Source organism: Stenella coeruleoalba (assembly GCF_951394435.1).
Source record: "Stenella coeruleoalba genome assembly, chromosome: 4".
Lineage (NCBI taxonomy): Eukaryota > Metazoa > Chordata > Mammalia > Artiodactyla > Delphinidae > Stenella > Stenella coeruleoalba.
In genome coordinates this window covers 101,747,540-101,769,266 of record NC_137149.1, presented here as the reverse complement: position 1 = coordinate 101,769,266, position 21,727 = coordinate 101,747,540, and the positions used below count along the sequence as shown (strand labels likewise).

Below are 21,727 nucleotides of genomic sequence, written 5' to 3'. Positions count from 1 at the left end.
TTTTGTCACCACTTACTGACCTTGTCCCTCTCTATTCTTTCCCCTGCCCCTACTTCCCATCCTCCATATCTCATGAGTTATCTCCTTAAAAGCTAATCACTCTGCTTAGATATTACTCTGGTCCCCTGTTACCTATAAGACATCATCCAAACCCTTTGGAATAAAACCCATGAGAATCCACTCAATCCTATATAGCTTGAACGTCTTGCTTGATCTTCCATGTCTATAGCCTTCTTCCCCACTCTATACTCCCCTAAAATCATTCATCATCATTTGTCATAGGCCATGTTTTCCTCTTTCATGTGTTTGCCTTCTCCTTTACTTGAATGGATGAATGCCCACTCATCTTCTAAGATGCTTCTTAAATGTTTGTCTCTGCCAATGTGACTTTCCCCAGTCACAATTGGTCTCACCCACCCTTTGATTCTCTCAACATGTTGTTGCCTCTATAATGGCCATAATCTTGTTGCATTGCTCTTAGTTTCTTCCTTCTTTACTGGAGCAACTAGAGGACAGTGACTGCACCCAGAACAGGACCTGGGACACAGTGAATGCTCAATAAATACTTGCAGAACAAAAAATAATAATAATTGATGAAAATGTTAATTATATTCAATCAAAACAACTACAGTACAGTTAACATTTATGTTTTAAAAGGTTTATGAACAAGACTAAGAAAAAAGTAGATGTTAAATTTTGAGTAATATCATTCTTGATGGATCCTATAAAAACAATAATTTCTTTTCTCATCTCCAACTTATGTGTTAGAATACTTAAATGATCATTTAATGAACAGTGTGCCCTAGAAGCACCAAAAAGTGCTTCACTTGGGAACATGTTTTTAGTTCACCACGTCATATAGCCTTCAAGGTCGTAAATCCATCCTTGAGGGGCTTTAATCTCCTACAATGACCAATATTCAGTACTTTGTGACCAGAATCTGCTTCAGACAATGGTATACAGAACTCTTTGAAGAAATTATTTATAAGTGTTCATAAATAAGCAGGCTAGGAAAAAAGAAACATTTGGAGATACTTTATTTTTATGATAAGGAAATTTCACATAAAAGTCTTCATCGTTTCTTTAATTCACAAAAAGCACAAATCAGTTAGAATTAAAGGGAAAAGTTCACACCAAACAATAAAGACTTTTGGTCTTTTCTCTTCCCCCTGTAACAAGAACAAAAATATAAGTACTAATTAAATTAATAGATGCAGGATGTAACTGGTTTTATTATTTTATATTATATATATACATATATTGGATCTATATCAGATAAACTGATAGGAAGGCCTTCTAATGACATTCTCTGAAGCCTTTGAAATAACCTTAAAGAATTTTGAGTTAGCTGAATCACTAATATAACATTGAGGGCATTATTTTGTTCCAGGGTTTTTAAAGAAGTTTTTTTTTTTTTTTACTGAATTGCATTTATTTTTAAGAAAAGTATTTAATGTTAGCTCTTAGGATGTATTTAACTATGGATCAATATTTGGGGAGAATCAACATTATAGTTAGCCTTATCTGAATTTTTTGTTACCTGAAGTAATTTAAACTCCCAAAGCAGCACGAGTTTTTGAAATCAGTGCTGGACCCTGCAAATTAAAAAGAATCATCAACAAACTAGTGAATATATAAAAAAAAAAAGAAGCAGACTCACAGATATAGAGAACAAACTAGTGGCTACCAGTGGGGAGAGGGAAGGGGGGAGGGGTAATATAGAGGTAAGGGAGCAAGAGGTACAAACTATTAGGTATAAAATAAGCTACAAGGATATATTGTACAACAGAGAATGCAGGCCATATTTTATAATAACTATAAATGGAGTATAATCTTTAAAAATTTGTGAATCACTATATTATAGAGCTGTAACATATAATATTGTACACCCACTCTACTTCAATTAAAAAAAGAAATAAATAAAAATAAAATAAATCAGTCAATAAAAATCATCAGATAAAAAAGTAGACCACTGTGCCAGTTGCACAGTTAACTCTCCACTACCTATGGGTGAATGCATTGGTTTATAGATTAACCAAGTTAAAAATAAAGATATACAACTCTGATGTCAACAAGCTAGGACAATAGAAGGCAGAAGGAAAACAACTCCACTCTTATCAACAGGAGGTATTGTTTTTCCTATACCAATCTCCCAACTTTTACAAAGCCTCATCCCATCTCTCCCCTTTCTCTACAAATCAGTCACAGAAATTAAAAGGTTTGCAGAGAAAATACTGCTATGCTACTATTTGTTAATGTTCTCTGCATGTAAATGAACGTGTTCTCAAAACAGAGGACATTAATCTTTTTGTATCATATTTATCAGAAATGGTTTACATAAAGTCTATTTTATCAGTTTTGTTTTATCTTATTTCATTATCTGTGTCCCACCCCCTCCTACCAAAAACAGACACATACTAATAAGTACACACACTCAAACCCATGTAATTACATTATCTATTGAAAAACTCAACATTTCTAAATATTATCAAATAACAAAATATCTAAACTTCTACATCATGAGCTAGTCAAATAAAATTGGCAAAAAGGCTGAATTATAGAATATATTTTTAAAATATAGTGATGCTGTATTCAAATATATTTAGTAATACAAGCTAGAGGCTTACAAAATGTAGTCAATTTACAAATCCAGCTAAAATTGCTAAATAATTATATTAAGATAATACCTAATTACTACTCTGTTAATATTCAAAGGCTTGCTCCTGAGTTCAATATATTTCCTATAAATATTCCCCCAATATCCTATGTGCACAATTAATTTGCTATTAAATCCTTTTAATTCATTTAGCTCAATTGATAAATTTTAAGCCAGAAACTGTCTAAATTATCAGCAGTTAATTATATATTCACTTTACAGTTTTCTCCACTAGAAAATAAATCAAAATTACTAATCCTCATAATACACTCTAAAATTACACTTCTCCTAATATTTAGTGAGAAAACTGTGATTATTTTTAAATATTATAAAGTCCTTCAATCTATTTCTAAATTAAATATTTCTGGCATTATTTTAAAATTATCAATTAGTGGAATACTCTTTTCATTATTCGTTACAAAAAATTCCATACCAAGTATTCTGAGTGTAAACATGAGCTGCACATACCTCTTCCTCAAAGCAGACTTCCTGCCCTTGGCCTTGGCAGCACCTTTCCAGGAGGCCAGAGAAATCTGCAATGACGGCCTCAAGTTGTTCCTCTGTGATTTGTGGCTTTTGCTTCACAAGGTTAATGAGAAACCTATGATTTAAAACAAAACAATATAAAAGAGAAGTCTGCTATGCAATGGTCTTTTTCTAAAGCCTTCCTAGGAGAGAACTTTCAGAGCTCTGGCAACCCTTACCCTAAACCCTCATTCCATTAACCCATCACCAGACCCACCACATATATCTTGGCTAATACTTTATTAGAAAGACTGAGGCGAGAAACATGCTAAATGTTCCATTGGTCTGGAACTGTGCAGGTTATAGATGAAACACTATTTCACAGTTCCACCTTACTTATATGTAGTGAAGTAGTCTTTTTCTTATTTGCCTAAAAAATTCTTTCCAGTTCTCCCTTCTAAAACATGTCTTATCCATACTCAAAGGCTCCAACTTCCAAACCCTTGTCATTCACATTATCACATCCCTAACCTGAGCACTGTCTGTCCTAATTGCATGTAATACTCATTTGGTAATACATTCAGGCTGGAATTAATGTTGGCCCAGGGAATAGGGGAGGCTTGCCAGGCGGCATTCTTACTGTACCTAGAAACATGCCTCAGATTGTGACAGAGAAAAAAGGGATGAACAAGTTTTCCAAAATGAAGGAAGACCTTTTACAAAGTATGGGAGTATGAAAATGCATGGGAATTTGGAGAACATGAGTTACATTGACTTGCATTACTATCATCATTACAGAATGCCTCCCACAATGAACTGAAATGTGTATTCCACTTCATAACACCCATATTGCATGGTTGAATCAAATGTTATGATTATTCTCTTCAAAGAGTAAATAGTATGGAAAAAAATTCAGAAGTGTTTACTCAGTGCTTGGAATGGAAGTACCCAAGACTTACTGCAAAGATATATCCTAATTACCTGAAATAGATTGCCCCTTTTCCCTCGATCCCAAGATGCATCACAACAATAGTTTAAAAGGAGACTATTGTTACAAACAGGAAATTATCTGCCCCAGTGAATTTTTCCAGACTAGAGGCTATGAAGACTCTGAGACAAGACTATTCTGAAAGTCACTTTAAGTGCTTTGGCGTAATAATTTTCTCCTGGTGAGCCCAAGGGCGTTGGGTGTGTGAAGTAGAAATCTCCACCACTATTTAGTGTTGTCAGTCTTCTCCATGCTAGCAAATACCCATTTCTTACTGTTGCTTCATTGTTTGCAGTGCTACACCCTGAGCTTGGCACAGATCCTTATGGAAGATGAACTTGTCATCAGAGAATGGCGGAGAAACGTATGTCTCATCCACCACCAAGCTGCTGAAACATGGCCTCCTGTTGGCGTATGAAGAGGTGCAGCACTGGCCAACCCCAGGGTTTACAGGAGTCTCTTCATGTCTGATACATAAAAGTCCAATGATAAGGTCAGCCTAATTAGGAGAATGAGAAAGAAAAAAGCAACGAGAGGGAGCATCAGCCATAGAATTGATTCAGGAAAATTGTTGCAACAGTGTTTAATGTCCAGTAACTTATAATTAATTTACAGGAAAATTTGCTGTCTGTGTAGGGATCATGTGCTGTCATATTGTAGATTCTTATTTACCCATTTGTTTGGGATAAACTTCAGCATTTAGTGACCAATGTTCCACAAGTGATGTCGAAGAGAGCCACTTCAGCTATTTGTGTCAGCGATTTAAAACACATTTTCAGTTACATACAGACTTCTGAAGGGGAAAAGTCTCTGAAATCAATACATGGCCTACATTGTCCATGTATATTTAGTTGAGCTTTCCATTTTATTTTTGGGATTCAGAGAATCACTTTCTGAAGTAAGAATAGCACAAACCTAACCCTTTCACATATGTACATACATACAGCTAATATGTAGTTCTAATTGTAAAGAAATAAGATGTGTGTGTGTGTGAGTCTGTGTGTCCTTACGGCTTTCCTAATGTAGAATTGGCCTACCTTCCACACTTCAGAGATATTTCTTAAACACCTAACAATAACTTGTAACAAAGGCCAACATATTTTGTGGGCATACTATCTATCAGGCTAGTACTGAGTGAGTCACACGGATTACCTCGTTTAAGACGGCCATCCTAACTCTATTCTCAAATGTCAGATGAAAATTCTCAAGCTTAGTGAGATAACTAGCTTTCCCAGAGTGACAAGACTCACTCACAAGTGGTGACAGTGGGATGGGAATGTAGGCAGGAGGCCGCCAGAACCTATACTCCTGAGCCATTACACCATCCTGTGCCCCTGCATCCTCCCAACATGTGGGATTCAATAAATGACAAAGATGATGCTTAATCGCAGGAAAGTTTCTTTTCACTTCTAACCTTTGACAAAAAATTCCAGGACATGAAGACTGACTAGCAAATGACTCCTCATCATCAAAAAGAGGAAAAGTGAAAAAAAAAAAACGATACACAATTTTATTCACAATTGTGACTTCGAGGGAAAAAATAATAAAAAAAAATTCAACCTGTAATCGTATGTATGACATTAAGAAGTAAAGATTATTGGCATTACCAACTGGAAGGTCATTTTACTGTTCAGAACGTGGGACCTACCTGTTCTGTACGCTGCACCCTGTCAAGGGGAATAAATTGTCCCTAATATCATCATAAAAAATTAAACTATAAAAGACAAAAACATAGGTATGGCTAAAAACAAAATAGCATATTTTAATCTGTCAAAGTTGAAGCTTTTTCTGTTTTAACATTAAAGTAGGTATTTGGTGAAATTATGAACTGAGTGACGTGTCAGTCTTTCTGTCTCCCCTGTACATAAAGCCTGCTTGTTTGTTGAATAGACTCACTGCACTTCTACCAGCCATTCTAGAAGGACAGGAAGGTTGCCCACATGCCAACCATTCAGAGCCGGTTCTTACACCCCTTCAACTGCAACTAATCCAACAAGTCCAGGAAAGCCATCTCCACATTGGTTTTTCCCATTTCCCCTAAATGGGAATTATAAAGCTATTTCAAGCCCAACAGGGCAGAAACAGGATGGGACTAAACAAAACACTCACCGATCCCTCACCACAGGCCAATTGTTTGTCCTCACTGAGATGGCAACAAGTGGCTCCCGTGGTCGCCATTTTCCTGGTCAAGGTCATCAGCTCAGCTGAGGTCAGCTGAGGGGCCTTCTTGGTGTAAGCAACAAGAAACCTGAAAGAAGTATTTTTCACCAAATCTTGCTGAGTCCTTCAGGAGTCTCTGGACTCTCATTCCTTCTCAGAGACCCTCTTTTGGCATCAGGGGACATGAAATTAGCTCATTTGTTTCACCCACATGGTACCTGGACCGACGCTGGAGGTGCATTTACTCTGATAAGCATTCCCTACCCTCTTCTTACACCAACAGAGCACAACGGGAAAATAAACGCTGGGCAGCAGGCTGACTCCTATTCCCAACCTCAGAAGTTTCCTCCATATGCACTTTGATCTTTTGGTGCTTTAACTACGACAGGCTATGATACAATGGGTATCTTTACTGCAAAAATCTGCACGGTTTGGGGAACCCAAAGCCAGTACCACAGATCAGGATTCACAGGCCATCTGTTGCTCCTAAAGAGAGAGAACTGGGGAAGGCCACCTTCTGGAACTGGAAATTGGGTGATCAGATTACAAGACCTCCAGTCCAACATAGGGGCTGGAATTAGGGTAGCCATGGGTGATTAATTTAGATGGGTCTTTCCCTCACTAGTTAATGATCTTAAATCACTCAAAATACTGTTTAAAAAAGCATACGCATTTTGTAAGTAATATTCTCCTAATTTCTGGAAGAGGCTGCAGCTTCGCTTTGCCAGCGCTTGGCTCTCCTGGATATATTTCTCTAACTCTTCTTCCTGAAAATACAAGCGTTATTACACACATTTTTTTCTCTTTCTTCACACATAACTTTGTATGTAAAAATTGGCCAGTAATAATTTATTCTATTTTGATACCAATCTTAGAGAAACCACTTTTAGAGGGTTTTTTAATATTAAAGATGAATTGCGAGAATTAAGGCAAATGAACTTTAGGGAGAATAAGTTTAAAACTTTGTGAATCACCAAGTTATTTGATGGCAGAACTCAAACTTTGGGTAAAAAGTTACAATTCTTTCTGTACAAGATTCTTGCCTTTCTGGAGTGGAGCTATTCAAAAATGAATATTATTTTTATTCTGTGCATCAAAGAACTTTTGGTTAAAACATTCTTATTTCTAAAATAAGCCAATAGCTGTTGACTACTAGTTAATCACTACTTAACAGCTAGATAGCTAGTTAGTAGATATAACTAACTGCTCATTAGTAATTAGATGCTTTCAAACAAACAGCACTTTTAATGCATGATATCCATCTAGTTTTCCAGATTTTCCTTAAAAAGCTAGAGCATTTTACCCCTTTATCCTGGCATTCAGGAGGGTTTCCAGACTGTGAACATTTCTCCAATAACTCCTGATATCCTCTAGCAACTCTTAGAATTATTGGGACAGCAAGCTTAGTATGTCTTCTTGAATATTCATAAGTAAATCTGAAATATGGGTGAAAAAAATCATGTTATGGGAATTAAGAGAAAAATTATTCCTGTGTTATATGGCATGCAGAAGTTAAAATGCAAATAAATAAACCTAGAAATCAAATATTATTTCAACTATACGCATGGCAAAGCTATTAATAAAAATTATAATCCCTCAAATTGTTCTAAAACGGTATTTTGTTTTCTTTTGCACTATTCACTTTCAATAATGGACGTGAAATCTATCCATACAACAAATATTTTTCCACTGCCAAGTCTGTGCAAACAATTTCTTTAAGCAGTATGGATTCAATAATGTATAAGATAAAATGTCTGACCTCTCAAAAGCAGGCATTATAGGGAGACAGAAACCAATAAGAAATAAGTCATCCAATCTTAGGTAGTGATAAATCAATGAAGAGAAATAAAACAAGGTAGACAAGAAGGAAAGGGGTGACAATTTAGAGTGTGTGGTCAAGAAAAGTCTCTTTGAGTAGCTCTTTCAGGAGAAAAACCTGGGTGAAGGAAGACACACAAAGTGTCTGGGGGAAGATCATTCTCGGCTGAGAAAATTTCTACTGCAAAGAACCTTTCCAATTGAAGAACTGCTTCTATTAAATAAACAATTAGCTTCAGAATGTATGAATGGGTAAATTTAAAGAGAATTCTTGAATTTACTAATTGTATTCCTAGGTTGTAGAAATAGGTCATATTAGTTCTTCCTCCAATAATGTCAGTACGGGTTTCTGAAATCTGGATTTTGTTCTTGTTTGCATAATTTAATTTAGCGGTGCAAACAATGTGTGCATGTCTAATTTTAATCAACAATAGAGTAATATCCTCCAGGAATATTAAAAAGAAAATTGCACCATTCTTTTCATTACTACATTAAAAGCAGACTCAGATTTAGAAGGACCTTTGGAGATCACTAAGTATAGTGTCCTAAGAGCTGCACAAATCCCTCCTCTAATAGTGTCCACTGATACACACTGTACAATAAAGGAAAATGTGTGAACTGCTTGCTCCCCTTAAAGGCAAATAGAATGAGAACATGTCTTGTCAGTTATAACTACCATACTGCAAATGTCTCTAAATGTGTTTTCACTTCCTTAAAAAAATAAAACATGTATTCAATAAATAGCAAATAAGCTGCTACAATGAAAGCCCTTCTATCTACCATTATCTATTAAGTTATATTTGGGGGAAAAAGTTTTTAAAATATGCACAGTGAAAAAGCACATTCTTAATTATGAGCCCTTCTTATTACAAAAATATCCATATCCTATTCGGAAGTCCAATGGTGGTCTTTACATGAGTAATTCATACAGGGATGACAATGCCTCTGATGCCAGAGAAACTGATACAAAACAAAATGCATCCTCATAAGCAAGCCAGTTAATAACAGCAGTGGTGAAAGTCTCATCAGTATAAGATAGACCCTATTCCTTATTTCCTAGTTATTTCCTCCTAACTATATTTTGGCTTAGAACATTCTAACATTATCCTCATATACTGAGTTCAGAAACCATTTCAACAACACAAAGCTGTCAGTCACATCATAATTTTTACTTGTGTGAACAGACATGTACAGAGTGTGTTACCTTGCCATGTAGAGATCTTTTTCCCTTGAAGAAAGTTGGTTGAAATCTGTCTCTCCTAAAAACCTATTTAGAGTTGGAGATAAGCCTTCAGGTTTGTCATCATTTTCTGCATGAATTATGCAATGACCAAGTTCAAGTGCGGTGGGTAATTTGCAGCATTCTGCTATTTTGCTTGACAGAATATCTTGCTGAGAACATATGTAGGACATAATTTTTTCCTGTAATAGAACAATAAAGTCTAAGTTTTAAACATTTATTCTTTAATTCAGGACCTCGTGGCCAGTCCTAGGAAGGAAAGAAGGAAGGAAGAAGACATTTACCTTGTCTCCCATTTTAGTGCTTTCTCCCTACTCTACCTTTCCTCACTCCTTTCCACCTAGCCTTGTTTGTTCAATTCTTCTTTTCATAGTTGTCAGCTAAAATCTACTATTTTATTCTAATAGCAAGCTTTTAAAAACAAAAGACAAATGTACTCCTCAAACGAAATGACATGCACGTTGATGCATATCTTTCTATTAGTACTGAAATTTGGTAGTAAACATTTGTTTATATAACCCTGCAGTAACCGATTATGACCTCCAGAGGGCAGTCTATAGATAATGAAATGCACGTAAGTGGCCAGAAAGCCGAGCTTACACGTAACTGTCAAAGGACTGAAAATTCTGTGCATTCTCACCAGAAACAATTAGAACCCATTATTCAGCCATTAAAATCCAACTTAGATACCATACTTTTAATTTTTTTTTCACTTTAATGGAAAAGGGTGGTTTGAAGTCCAAAAATTGAAAAAACTAAACTTTAAAAAATGAGTATACGAATTAGTAAAATAGTCAACTGAAACTGATACAACTCACATCAAAGAAAAATAAAATCATTCTTATTACCATTCCTAATATGAAGGTAAATGCTTCTAAAAGGAAAAATAAACGATATAGGAAAATTTGTCTTGGAGGCAGCCCCAACTACTGACAACAAGATTCTCTGCCTGGGCCCAAAGACTCACCCTCAGGTCTCCCCTACAGCCTTGGCTTCTTGCTGGTTTTCAAGTGTATCTCAGCCAAAGTGCCGTGGACTGGCTGAAAGGAGCATTCTATCCTCACTTTCAACCTTCTGGAACCATATTCCAGCCCTGGTTTCAAGCCACCGAAATATCTAGGAAACCATATTCCAGCCCTGGTTTCAAGCCACCGAAATATCTAGGAGCAATGATTCTAAGCCTCCTTGAAGAAGAAGGTGTATCACAGGGAACCAGAGAGGGAATAATTTGGGGATAGACAGGCCTCCAACATCTAGGAAGCCTAGGGTGGCCTGAAATAGACCAATGCCACACTGCTTAAATCGCAACTGACTATGGCATGCTTGAGGATTCTGTTTTGGGGGTATTTGGTTTTGGTTTTTAATTCCCCTAGAGCCCTTATTCACACCTCTCCATGATGGCTAGCTTTTTACCGTATAGAACAATATCTTGTGTTATTTTTTATGTTTCTTTTGTTATTTTGTTGTATTCGTGTAATAGCTCTATGTATATGATATAGAGTGCCTTCCATGTGCCGGGCATGGTGCTGATGGCCTATGGAAATAACAGTAAACCAATGACAGTATCTAACCCCAATGAGGTCACATGTCTTATCTCTCTTATCAAACTATACATTTCTTAAAACCAGCTTGTGCCTTCCTAACAGGTATGCCCCACAGTGGCTAGCACATAGAAAGTATTCAATATATATTTATCAAATGAAAGCACAAATGGGTGAAAAAACAAATACATTAAAAATAGAGTTTTCCCCAAAAAATTCAGTGTGGAGACCTCCAGAGAGGTTACCATCTCCTTTAGAAGTAAGAATGAATGGGCACTGGTCTAGGAAGAGGGGCGCATCCCTTAAGTGAAAAGCAGAGTCAACAAAAGAGATTCAAGTTTTACTGTTAAGAAGTCTGTAACTTCACTCAGTCAGCTAGTTTCCACATTCTATGACCAACTCATGGCAGACACCCTTCTCCCATTTAGAATGAGAGCAAAAGAAAGAAAAGGGAGTGGGAATATCTCTTTTATAGGAGGCAAGACTCTTCACCCCATCCTGCAGACACTCCAGCACATTTCCTTTGCAGCATTCCTCGTGTACGTGGGCCACATCCACGACCAGTCTCTGAATTTCAGTAAAATTAGCTTTGGGAAACTTTTGACTCAGTTTAGTAACAGTTCTAAGGGGAAAAAAAGAATTAGAATCAATCTTGGTTATCTATCAAAATTAAATAACGACAGGAATAAAGACGCAGACACAGGGAATGGACTTGTGGACGTGGGAGGGGGAAGGGTAAGCTGGGACGAAGTGAGAGAGTGGCATGGACATATATACACTACCAAATGTAAAATAGATAGCTAGTGGGAAGCAGCCGCATAGCACAGGGAGATCAGTTCTGTGCTTTGTGACCACCTAGAGGGGTGGGATAGGGAGAGTGGGAGGGAAACGCAAGAGGGAGGAAATATGGGGATATATGTATATGTATAGCTGATTCATTTTGTTATACAGCAGAAGCTAACACAACATTGTAAAGCAATTATACTCCACAATAAAGATGTTAAAAAAACTTAAATAACATTTATAGAGTATTAGTATAGTTACAGCTCCAAGGATAAAAGACCAATATGTTCTCGTTTAAAAAGAAAAGGAAAAGTGTTATGTCTTGTTAATTCTAGCCCAGTCTTTCAAGGCAGTGGCTCTATAAACTGTGATCTGGCCCTACAAAAGGTTTAGAAGTGATTTATCTTTTCCTAAAACCTTTCCTGTGAATTTTAATGATATCTATCTTTTTGCTGTTCAACCATGATGCTGAGTATTGGGGATCATTGCTGTGAGAGGGTGGGAAAAAATTAAAAAGGATAAACAATTAAGAAATGGAAAATTCTATGAGAATGATAATCATTCTTTTATTTGGGAGAAAAAATTACTTCTTAGAATATAGGGAAGGATGCATATGTGCATATCAACGGGACAGGAAAGTGGAGCAGACTAAGCACTCAAATGTGTCATCATGCCAAGACATGTAGTGTGACCCAAAAAGGAGGTAAGAAACAAAAATTCTTATTTCTTCTGCATAGTTCATATAAATTTTAAGAGATGTCTTGGTGAGACCACTGTGGCCTAGAGCAACTGGTATTTTTGCTGCTACTGATAAAGATGGATTTTCTTTTTAAATTGAGACATTTAAATTTAACTACTTATGGATAGCAAATGATAAATAATGTCATTATAATAAAATCTTAACTTACATTGTATTACTAAGGTAAATTTAACTAAAGCAAATCAAGAATCAATCTTTAAGTTTCTAATAGAGTTGGAGGGTGATTAAAGCATAATCTGACCTCTTCCAAGAAGAATCAGTCAGTCTTGGAACTAAATCCACGACTAAAAACTTTAATCTGTCTTCACTATGTACAATATTTTTAAATGTGTCATTTAACAAGCAAACAAATAAATAAACTTTAAATGCATGCACTTAATATTCTTCAATTAGCAGGTCAGATGTTTTTCTAGGCTAGAAATGTCTCAGCATAAAAGTTGAAGAGTACTTTAATTACAGTTATGTAATTTAAAATTTCCTAGTAACCATATTAAAATGTAAAAAGGAACAGGTTAAATTTACTTTAATAATATGTTTTTTAACCCAATATATCAAAAATAATATCATTTCAATATGTAATCAACATTAAAACTTTTTTTTAACCATTTTTTATTGAAGTATAGTTAATTTACAGTGTTGTGTTAGTTTCAGGTGTGCAGCAAAGTGATTCAGTTATATATATATATATATATATATATATATATCTGAATATATATATTCTTTTTCAGATTCTTTTCCATTATAGGTTATTACAAGGTACTGAATATAGTTTCCTGTGTTATACAGCAGGTCCTTGTTTATAACATTCAAACCTATTAATGAGATATTGTACATTTTCTTTTTCATACTAAGTCTTTGAAATCAGGTTTTACACTTAGAACACAGTTCCTCATTTGCACTAGCCACATTTCAAATGCTCAGGAGCTTCGTGTGGCTAGTGGCTGCCATACTGGCTAGTGGGGCTCTAAACCACTGGTAATTCTGATTCCTATACTTGACCTCAAATTCTCAGTTGTCAGGACACAGACAATTAGAGATCACTGACATAGCAGACAAGTAGGTGTAATGTAAATAAATGATGACAAGGATCACCAGCTGTATAAAAATAAATAAATAAAATAAAATGAAAAAAAAAAAAAGAAAGAAAAATCATGAAAAGGATCTAGAAAAACTTTGTTCTGATGACCAGTAGTGTGGTCTTGGGTAAACTGTTTTAATCTGTCTGGACCTCGGGTTACTCCTGTGTAAAAATGAAGAGGTTGAACTACCTGATTCAATTGTTTGGGCTTTTTTTTTAATATTCCTCTCATCCTAACAACAAAGATAGATAGATGAGATAGGGATAAATTAGAGAGATGAAAGATAGAAAGATGATAGATTAGATAGATAGATAGATAGATAGAATCAAGGGAAAAGAGAAAAGGCAAATATGCTAAGTGTAAGAGTTAATGCAGTCAGCTGAAAAACTCCAAATTTGCCTCTGAGCGTTTTAGCAGCTGGGACAAGAAAACAGGCTTCAGTGAGTTACATGCTTTCATCAGTTAGGAAAATACATGCCAGTTCTTCAGAAATGACTATTTTGTTTTCCTCTGGACAATGGATTCTAATATTATTGCCTCAAGTGAATATTTTCATAAAAAGCAACAATTGACACAATGGACTTTTATAGGAAGATTAGGAAGCAGAGTTAATGTAAAGAATTTCTTGTTAAGCCAGAAATTTTAAATGATACTTAGAGAAGGCTAATCTACCTTGTAGAGAATCTAGGAAAATGTGGTATATCTGCTTAAGATCATTCCATCAACTTAAAAAAAAAAACAGTTTAATAACATCTGGAGATCATAGATCAAAACCATTGTGTCGGGTACTGGGAAGAAAGCAAACCTGTTACCACAAGAACCTTAAAATCTCTTACAGATATAAAGCATACAAACAAGCACAAATGAAAAGAGAAACAACTGGAATTTTTGAGCACTTCTTTTAGACTATAACATACATCAAAAAGCATATATCTCAATGAACTAATGCATAAAAAATAATAAACGGTAATACTTCTCTAAAAAAAAAAAGTGTAGTATAATTATGAGGTGTAAATTGATTGCAGTCCAGAACTTGAGTATCTAGAAGAATAGGTAAAAAGCATAAATCTCCAAAGTCTTCTCAAGTGTTATCTCATGTAGACTTTAATAAGTGTTAAACAGCAGACTGATCTGTTCCTCCCAATCCTAGGATTTCATGATTCTAATCACATTAGCTGTCATCAAAGGAGACTTCATTCTCTACAACAGTAACAATGTGAAAAATGGACTCAAACTGCAAAATGGGAGTTTTGCAGATCTCACCTTCTTCCCTAGATAGAGCTTAAACTTACATGGCTCGGAAGGTTCGGGGTCCAAACTTTCTCATTACTGCACAGATATGTTGATTTAACAAGCTGCTTTCTCTTAATTCTTTTGTAATTGATGCTGCCTAGATAGAAAAATGAGGTGTCAAGAAAGGATGTATTTTCCCTTATAGGCTCTAATAATTAGAAAAACAACAGATACAACTAAAACATGAAACTCTAAAAATTTTTGCTAAAACTTATAAATGCAATATATCTTTGCAGAACTTTATTCATTCTTTCTTTTAGATGGGTTTATATACATCTATGCCAGGTAGAATTATTAAAAATATCTTGAGGGCTTCCCTGGTGGCGCAGTGGTTGAGAGTCCACCTGCCGATGCAGGGGACATGGGTTCGTGCCCCGGTCTGGGAAGATCCCACATGCCGCGGAGCGGCTAGGCCCGTGAGCCATGGCCGCTGAGCTTGCGCGTCCGGAGCCTGTGCTCCGCAACGGGAGAGGCCACAACAGTGAGAGGCCCGCGTACCGCAAAAAAAAAAAAAAAAAAAAAAAAAAAAAAAATCTTGAAACAGAAACACTTGTAACTTTCATACTTGAGATAATGAATAAACAACTGTAATTTTGAACAAATCGAAGCCTGATAATTTCTTAAATGTCTTCTCAGTAACAAAACGTAAGATTGCATCACAGCCTGACATTCTGGGAATAGTCACAGTTCTTAGGAATTTTGTTATAGGACTTCAGGCAGCAAGTAATTCATCGTGGATGTTGTCCTAGCTCTCCAAAACCTAAGAAAACTATTTGCATCTCTAAATCTAAGTTTCCTTGTTTGTTAAATGACAATAACACTTACACCTCAAATTTGTTCTAAGGTTTAAAAGAAATAATAAATATAAAGCACTTATCATACTTCTCGTTCACCTTTTTTCTCTTCTGCTCTTTTTCCTTCTGCCCCATCTTCTTTCACTTGCTTCCTTCACCTCTTACTCTGTTCTCTTTCATTTATGTTATCACCTCTACCTCTGTCTTTATCGCACCAAACTCATTTCCTTAATAATAAAATGATTGTTGGCTGAATGAATGGATAAAGGAATGAATAAAAAAAGAGCAAACCCAGGGTTTTTACCCAAAGAATAACAGAGTGCTGAAATATGCTCTATTCTGAAAATGATACTCTGCCCACAAAGCATATTTCCATTTTTAACTTTGTTTGGTTTTAGTAAGTCATAGCCAGATTGAAGTTATTAGTTCAGATAGCCACACAAATACAACACCTTTGTTTGGAAGCATTCAACTGCATTTTCGGCTTTGCAGCAAGGTGGAATTACTTTGTCATATTGAGCAGCCAAAGAAAGAATTGTAGGTGCATATAGGAAGGGGTGCCTTCTTGCTATCTCATAGACGTATCTGTGAAATGAAAAGGATCAGTAAGATTTACAAACACATTAAAATAGGACTGCTACTGCTTGGAACTGGACTCTGGAATTGTTTAAAGATTCAGAAAATAGTCATATTTTTTTCCACTTGCTGTCAAAATTTTCCTCACTAAAGATCCTCCAAGAAAAGGAAAAATCTATTATGAGATTATAAGAGTAAACTAGGCAAAAACACTGACTATGATTCTTATGAAAGTATCCTTTTCAATAAGCCTACACGGATATGTTTCGGAGGTCAACAAGGCCAGACCTCCACTAAGTAAAAGAGAAAGGTGGAGTCTTTTTTCTCATCAGTGCAGAACGAGATTATCCACCCTGGCAGTCAACATAGCAGAGATGTTCTAAGGGCAACCTCTATATTTCTCTGGATTAGGCAGCAACGTGGAAGGTAGAAGTGATTAAGAGTTAAACACAGGCTTCCCCAACAGAGAACCTGGGTTCAAATCCCAGCTTGGGAATGTACTAGTGGTCTGCCCTCATCCAATTGTCTTAGCCATCTAAGCTTCAATTTCTTCATCTGCAAAGTAGGAAGAAGAAAGGGAATGAAGAGAAAGACGACAAGGAGATGATAGGCTGTTTGTGAGCATTAATATGCTCATACGTGCCAGGCACACATGTTCCTAAAACATCCTAAATGCTCAATAAATGTTAGACATGCTTATGTACCTTAAACATTCCTGGATCGCTAACATTTTCTATTTTCAGGCAATTTGGTGAACACAAAACACCAAATATTTGGCTCTAGAAGGAGTCATTTTGTGCCACACTGATATATTCTTGGGCAAGCTAAAATTAGAGAGAAAAAACAAGGTGTATCTAAGAGACTAAAGGAAAAACTGGTGGGTCTCCTGTGTGGTCTATACCCATCTATCTACGTGCTGTGGAGACAAAGTTACACTTAATGTTTCTCACCTAATCTCGTAGGTCAGGAGCTCAGCAGATGCCACACCAAACATTATTTCTCCATGTTTTAGAATACTGCCACAAATTGCAGAATTTGTAGACTCTGCTCGGTACTGCACTCTTTCTGGGGTCTTATCTACCTTTAAAATCGGATCCTTACCGGTTCATAAATAGCTCCCTGTCTTCTTCATATGCTTTACAACTTGTGACAGGTTCTGGAACTTGGAAAGGTGGGATGGATGCTGGAACGGCCTTTTTGTGTGCTAGGAAACAGTCATGTCTTTCCTCTCCACTTTGGCTGCAGCAGTCTGAAAGCCCATACTTTCCAGGAATTTCCTTTTCATGGCAAATTTCTTCCAGAAAGGCAGATACCTATAAGATTTATTTTTAATGAAAGACAACTAACTTTACCTAAAAATGCTGTAAAACACATGAAAAGTTTTCTAATATTTAAAGTCAGAACGGTAGATTAGGAAAATAATTCCCCCTACAAATTCCAATATATTTAGTTTCAGCCTGATGGGATAGCTTTCTTTTATGTGTTTGGAAAACGGAATTTAGTTTTCAACCTTAAATAATACACATGCCTATTAGACAAAATTATTTTCTCTTAAAAGGAGGACATAGATGCTCCATCTGGCATTCTTATTATGAGACACTAATATAAAATTGGATATTATTTTCACATAGAAATCAAAATATATTGAAACTGAATAAAAATAGCTTCAAATACTTTTAATGGGTCTAATTATAGATTTAGCTAAAATGTTTTAGGGAATTCCCTGGCAGTCCAGTTGTTAGGACTTGGAGTTTTCACTGCTGTGGCCTGGGTTCAATCCCTGGTTGGGGAACTAAGATCAAAAAAAAAGAGAGAGTTTTAAAATGTACATTGTAAATGCTTAAAATCTTTCTTGTTTGCCTTAGCTTTACCAAAATCAGGTGATGACACCACTAGTCTGATGAATGCCTCTGAGGAATACGTGTGTTTCATTCATCTTAGGAAACTTTTAATTTAGCTTTTATAACTGCTAATATTTAGAGAATCCTGGAAATCTTAACTAAGACTTCCAGTTCCCAATCCACCTAAAAAATCATGCCTTTAAGTTTACAATGGTAAATCACTAATCTGTAACATCACCTTGGATGTCTCATTGGATGTAAAGTTGCAATATAAAATATATTTTGCTTATTTCACATGTCAAGCTAAAAATAGAGATGCCTATAAGGGATTTTTATTTAAGTCATCAATTTCAGAGTTGTAAAGTACTTTATATCTTTAAAAGGGCGTCTCCTTTGCAATATTGCAGATACATCATTTTTTGGCTACTTCACGAGCTCCATCATGACAGAGGATTCTCTGGGCATTTTGTCCCAGAACTGGTAGCTCTAATCATTTTAAAGTTCTTAATTCTTTTCTATATTGAGATAATAATAAACACTAATAACTGTTATTTATTAATCTGTTACATTAGGATATCCTATAATAAAAAAAGTAGTCACTGTTTATCTGAAATTCAAATTTAAGAGGGCTTCATATTTTGTTGTCGTTTGTTTGTTAAATCTGTCAACCCTAATCTATGCTATGCACCTCACATTCACTAGTGTATAGTATAATGAAGTCACTAAGGGTGTTAATTCTGGAGCCAGATGACATAATTTAAATCCTGGTTCTGGACTCCCTTAAGAAAGTTGTTTAACCTCTCTGTGTCTCATCTTCTCCAACTGGAATATTAGCATCTATCTCCTAGGATTATGATAAAGATTTAATAAATTAATATTTGCAAGCAAAGCTGATATTCTACCAATGAGCCCCAGCCAGGGTCTCTTGGCTCACTGGACATTGATTCTGATTCATCAATGCTATGCTCCATGTCACAAAGTATTTTGATTATCAATGGATATGTAACACTCCTGAGAATAATGCCTGTCACATTGTGTGCTTAATAAAAATTAACCCCTGCTACCATTATCATATCAATCTCCATGACAACCCAGAAATGGAAGCTATTATTATTCGTCACTTTATATATAAGGAAACTAAAGCTCAATGAAGTTACGTAATACGCCCATGGTCACCCAGATACTCTGATTTCAGAACCTTAGCTCTTAGTCACCATGCTTATATTGTCTCTTTACAATAGACACCCATTGTTTTCTCCTCTGCTCTCTCCAGCAAATCAGAATTAACCTAAACCTCCTTTCATAAAACAGGTCTTGAGATATTTAAATGTATTTATTTCTTTTGCAGTCCCTGCATCTTCTCTTCTGCATGCTGAGTTTTGGTCAAATATCACAGTGCTTTTTAAAAAAAATTATTATTATTCACTCACCTGGTTTTCTAAACACCCTGCAGGCTGCTCACTGCCAGTGGATTTCTCTATTACAGTCAATACATCTTTCACCATTTGACTTACTTCCTTGTAAGTGGCCTCTTGAACAAACTGGGCAAAAAATATGGTAGCTCTGAAACAAAAATACATATGAATGCTTAAGGAACAGACATATCAATCTTTTTCTCAAGGTTAGTTTTTGTTTGTTTTTATTGTCTGTTATGTTGTGACCTGTTTAGGGGATGACTTTTGCTAAAAAAGTATGTGAAATTTTAGCCATCCAGGAAGAAATGTCTGTCTTCTTGTCCCCTTCCCCCATAAATATACATATATCTGTTAACAATGAAAATAAGTGGATTTCCCCTAAGAGTGGTTCCTACTTTTGTGGTCATCCACCCACTGCAATGTCTCCATAATTGAAGGTAATTATATCCTTTGTAGTTTTTTGTTTTTTGTTTTTTTTAAGCAAAGAATTGGTCATTAGACCTCTACCTGTGTCTACTACCAGCGTGATCAAGGTCTGATCATGGATTGACCCAAAGCAATGCTTCTGCAGGTTTCTGTGTGCAACCAGTATCTGTAACACACGACTTTAAATTCCTTATTAGAAACTTCAGAAGTGTGGGACAGAAAGATATCATTCAAGAGAACAACATACCTTCTACAAATAACCAAAAATAGAACATTTTACCTCCAACTACTTGCTACTAGGATTAAATAGTATTCAGAATAGAGAACATGGTAATGTCATCCTTTTGATATTGATGAGAAAAATTCCTGAATTCATACATAGTTGCCATCAATCAGACATTATTCTTCAGTTTCTAAAATCTGATTTTGTTTATCCCATCTCTTTACAAGGAATCTAGAGTTTGGGGTTAACATCTAAGGCATGGAGTAACAGTCCAACTTCTTCGATATCAATTTGATATTCAACATAAATAACTTTTCTTAGCATTGTCTAGTTTGCTTTCACACTTTTAAAACCTCATAGGGCTATCCAACTTTATTCAATTACCTAACTAAAATTTTCATTGCTTTGCATATTTAAAGTGCATTTATACAAGCAAAACTTACAGGTCAACTACATTCATCTCTGCAGAGCATGGGGAAGAATCCAATATGGAAGCTGGAAAGCAAGATAAACTTCATGAGAAATGATATGTTCAACTGCAATCAGGAAAGTAATCGTTGTTAGATGTAAATGTTTGTGTCTAAGTTAAAACTATACAACTTTAGAACTGAGAGGACATTAGGAATCATGTATCCAAGCATCTTAATTTTGTACTTGAGAAAACTAAGAAACTAAGGAATAAAGTTAATGAGAATGATTTATAATAGACTTAACACTAAAATTCAGATTTTATATCTTCCAATTTCTTGGAACCATTGAACCGTTCACAGGTAACTTTAAGCACTGCCATGATTTTGTAAAACTCTTGTACTCTTATAAATATACAAGTTTATCATTCATTTAATGATATTCACCAATTAAATATTTTTCCTCTGTGTCGAACAGTAAGTATGATAAATAAATCAAGGCAAATGAATAAAAGCAAATTTAAGAATTTTCATATAGGAAAAAGACAAAAGAAAAGCACAAAATATCTTACCTATTCCATATGCATTTTTTTGCATTGTTCTGGATTCAGTAAAATTTAGTAGAAAAATTAAAAAAATTGATACCTCCCACTTCATGGTTGCTAGCTATTTCGTTGTTGGTGATGATGATGGGGGCAGAATATTGAAAATCATGCTGAAATTCTTTTATAGTCTTCTCTAGCAATGCCTGTTAACTAGTAATCTTCTGTTGGTATATCTGTTACTTTATTTCCTTATGTTCCAAATGGGATGACTTGCTAATAATTAACAGCACAGGGATTATTTGTGTTTTATGTTCAAGGACACAGACCTCTTTTGGGTGGAAAAAGGGGGAAAAACTTGCAAATTCATTCTATTTTGCAAATATAACAAATATTCTTCTCAAACTACAGAGTATTCAAGGAGGTGACTTTTCCCTAAATTGCACAACAGAAGTTAACAGGCCGTAGACAAAAGACGTCAGACTTTGTATGAAATTCAACTAAATGCACTAACTCATTACTGCCATATTATCAGTAGGGCAGTACAGTGTCATGGTGCAACATGAGGGCTTGGGGACCAGGGTTGAATTTTTACCCTACCACTTATTAGCTACATAACTTTGGATGAGTTGTTTAATTTTTCTGAACTTTATTTTCATCATCTATAAAATAATGAGAGTGAAAGAATTCTTTCATGATTAAATAAATTAATGAGCTGAA

At 35.5% G+C, this 21,727-nt stretch overlaps 1 protein-coding gene across 1 annotated transcript; it reads right to left on the bottom strand.

Moving 5' to 3' along the window:
• Window positions 1-1,442: 1,442 nt before the first annotated feature.
• Window positions 1,443-21,122, bottom strand: AFP (alpha fetoprotein; the record flags this gene model as incomplete). Its single annotated transcript, XM_079920147.1, has 14 exons — window positions 1,443-1,595; window positions 3,125-3,257; window positions 4,385-4,608; window positions 6,219-6,357; window positions 6,939-7,036; window positions 7,573-7,705; window positions 9,292-9,509; window positions 11,361-11,490; window positions 14,783-14,880; window positions 16,030-16,162; window positions 17,255-17,466; window positions 19,425-19,557; window positions 20,502-20,553; window positions 21,038-21,122. 14 exons carry the CDS (start codon window positions 21,120-21,122, stop codon window positions 1,551-1,553), a joined length of 1,833 nt encoding a protein of 610 aa, XP_079776273.1. The 3' UTR covers window positions 1,443-1,550.
• Window positions 21,123-21,727: the final 605 nt, after the last annotated feature.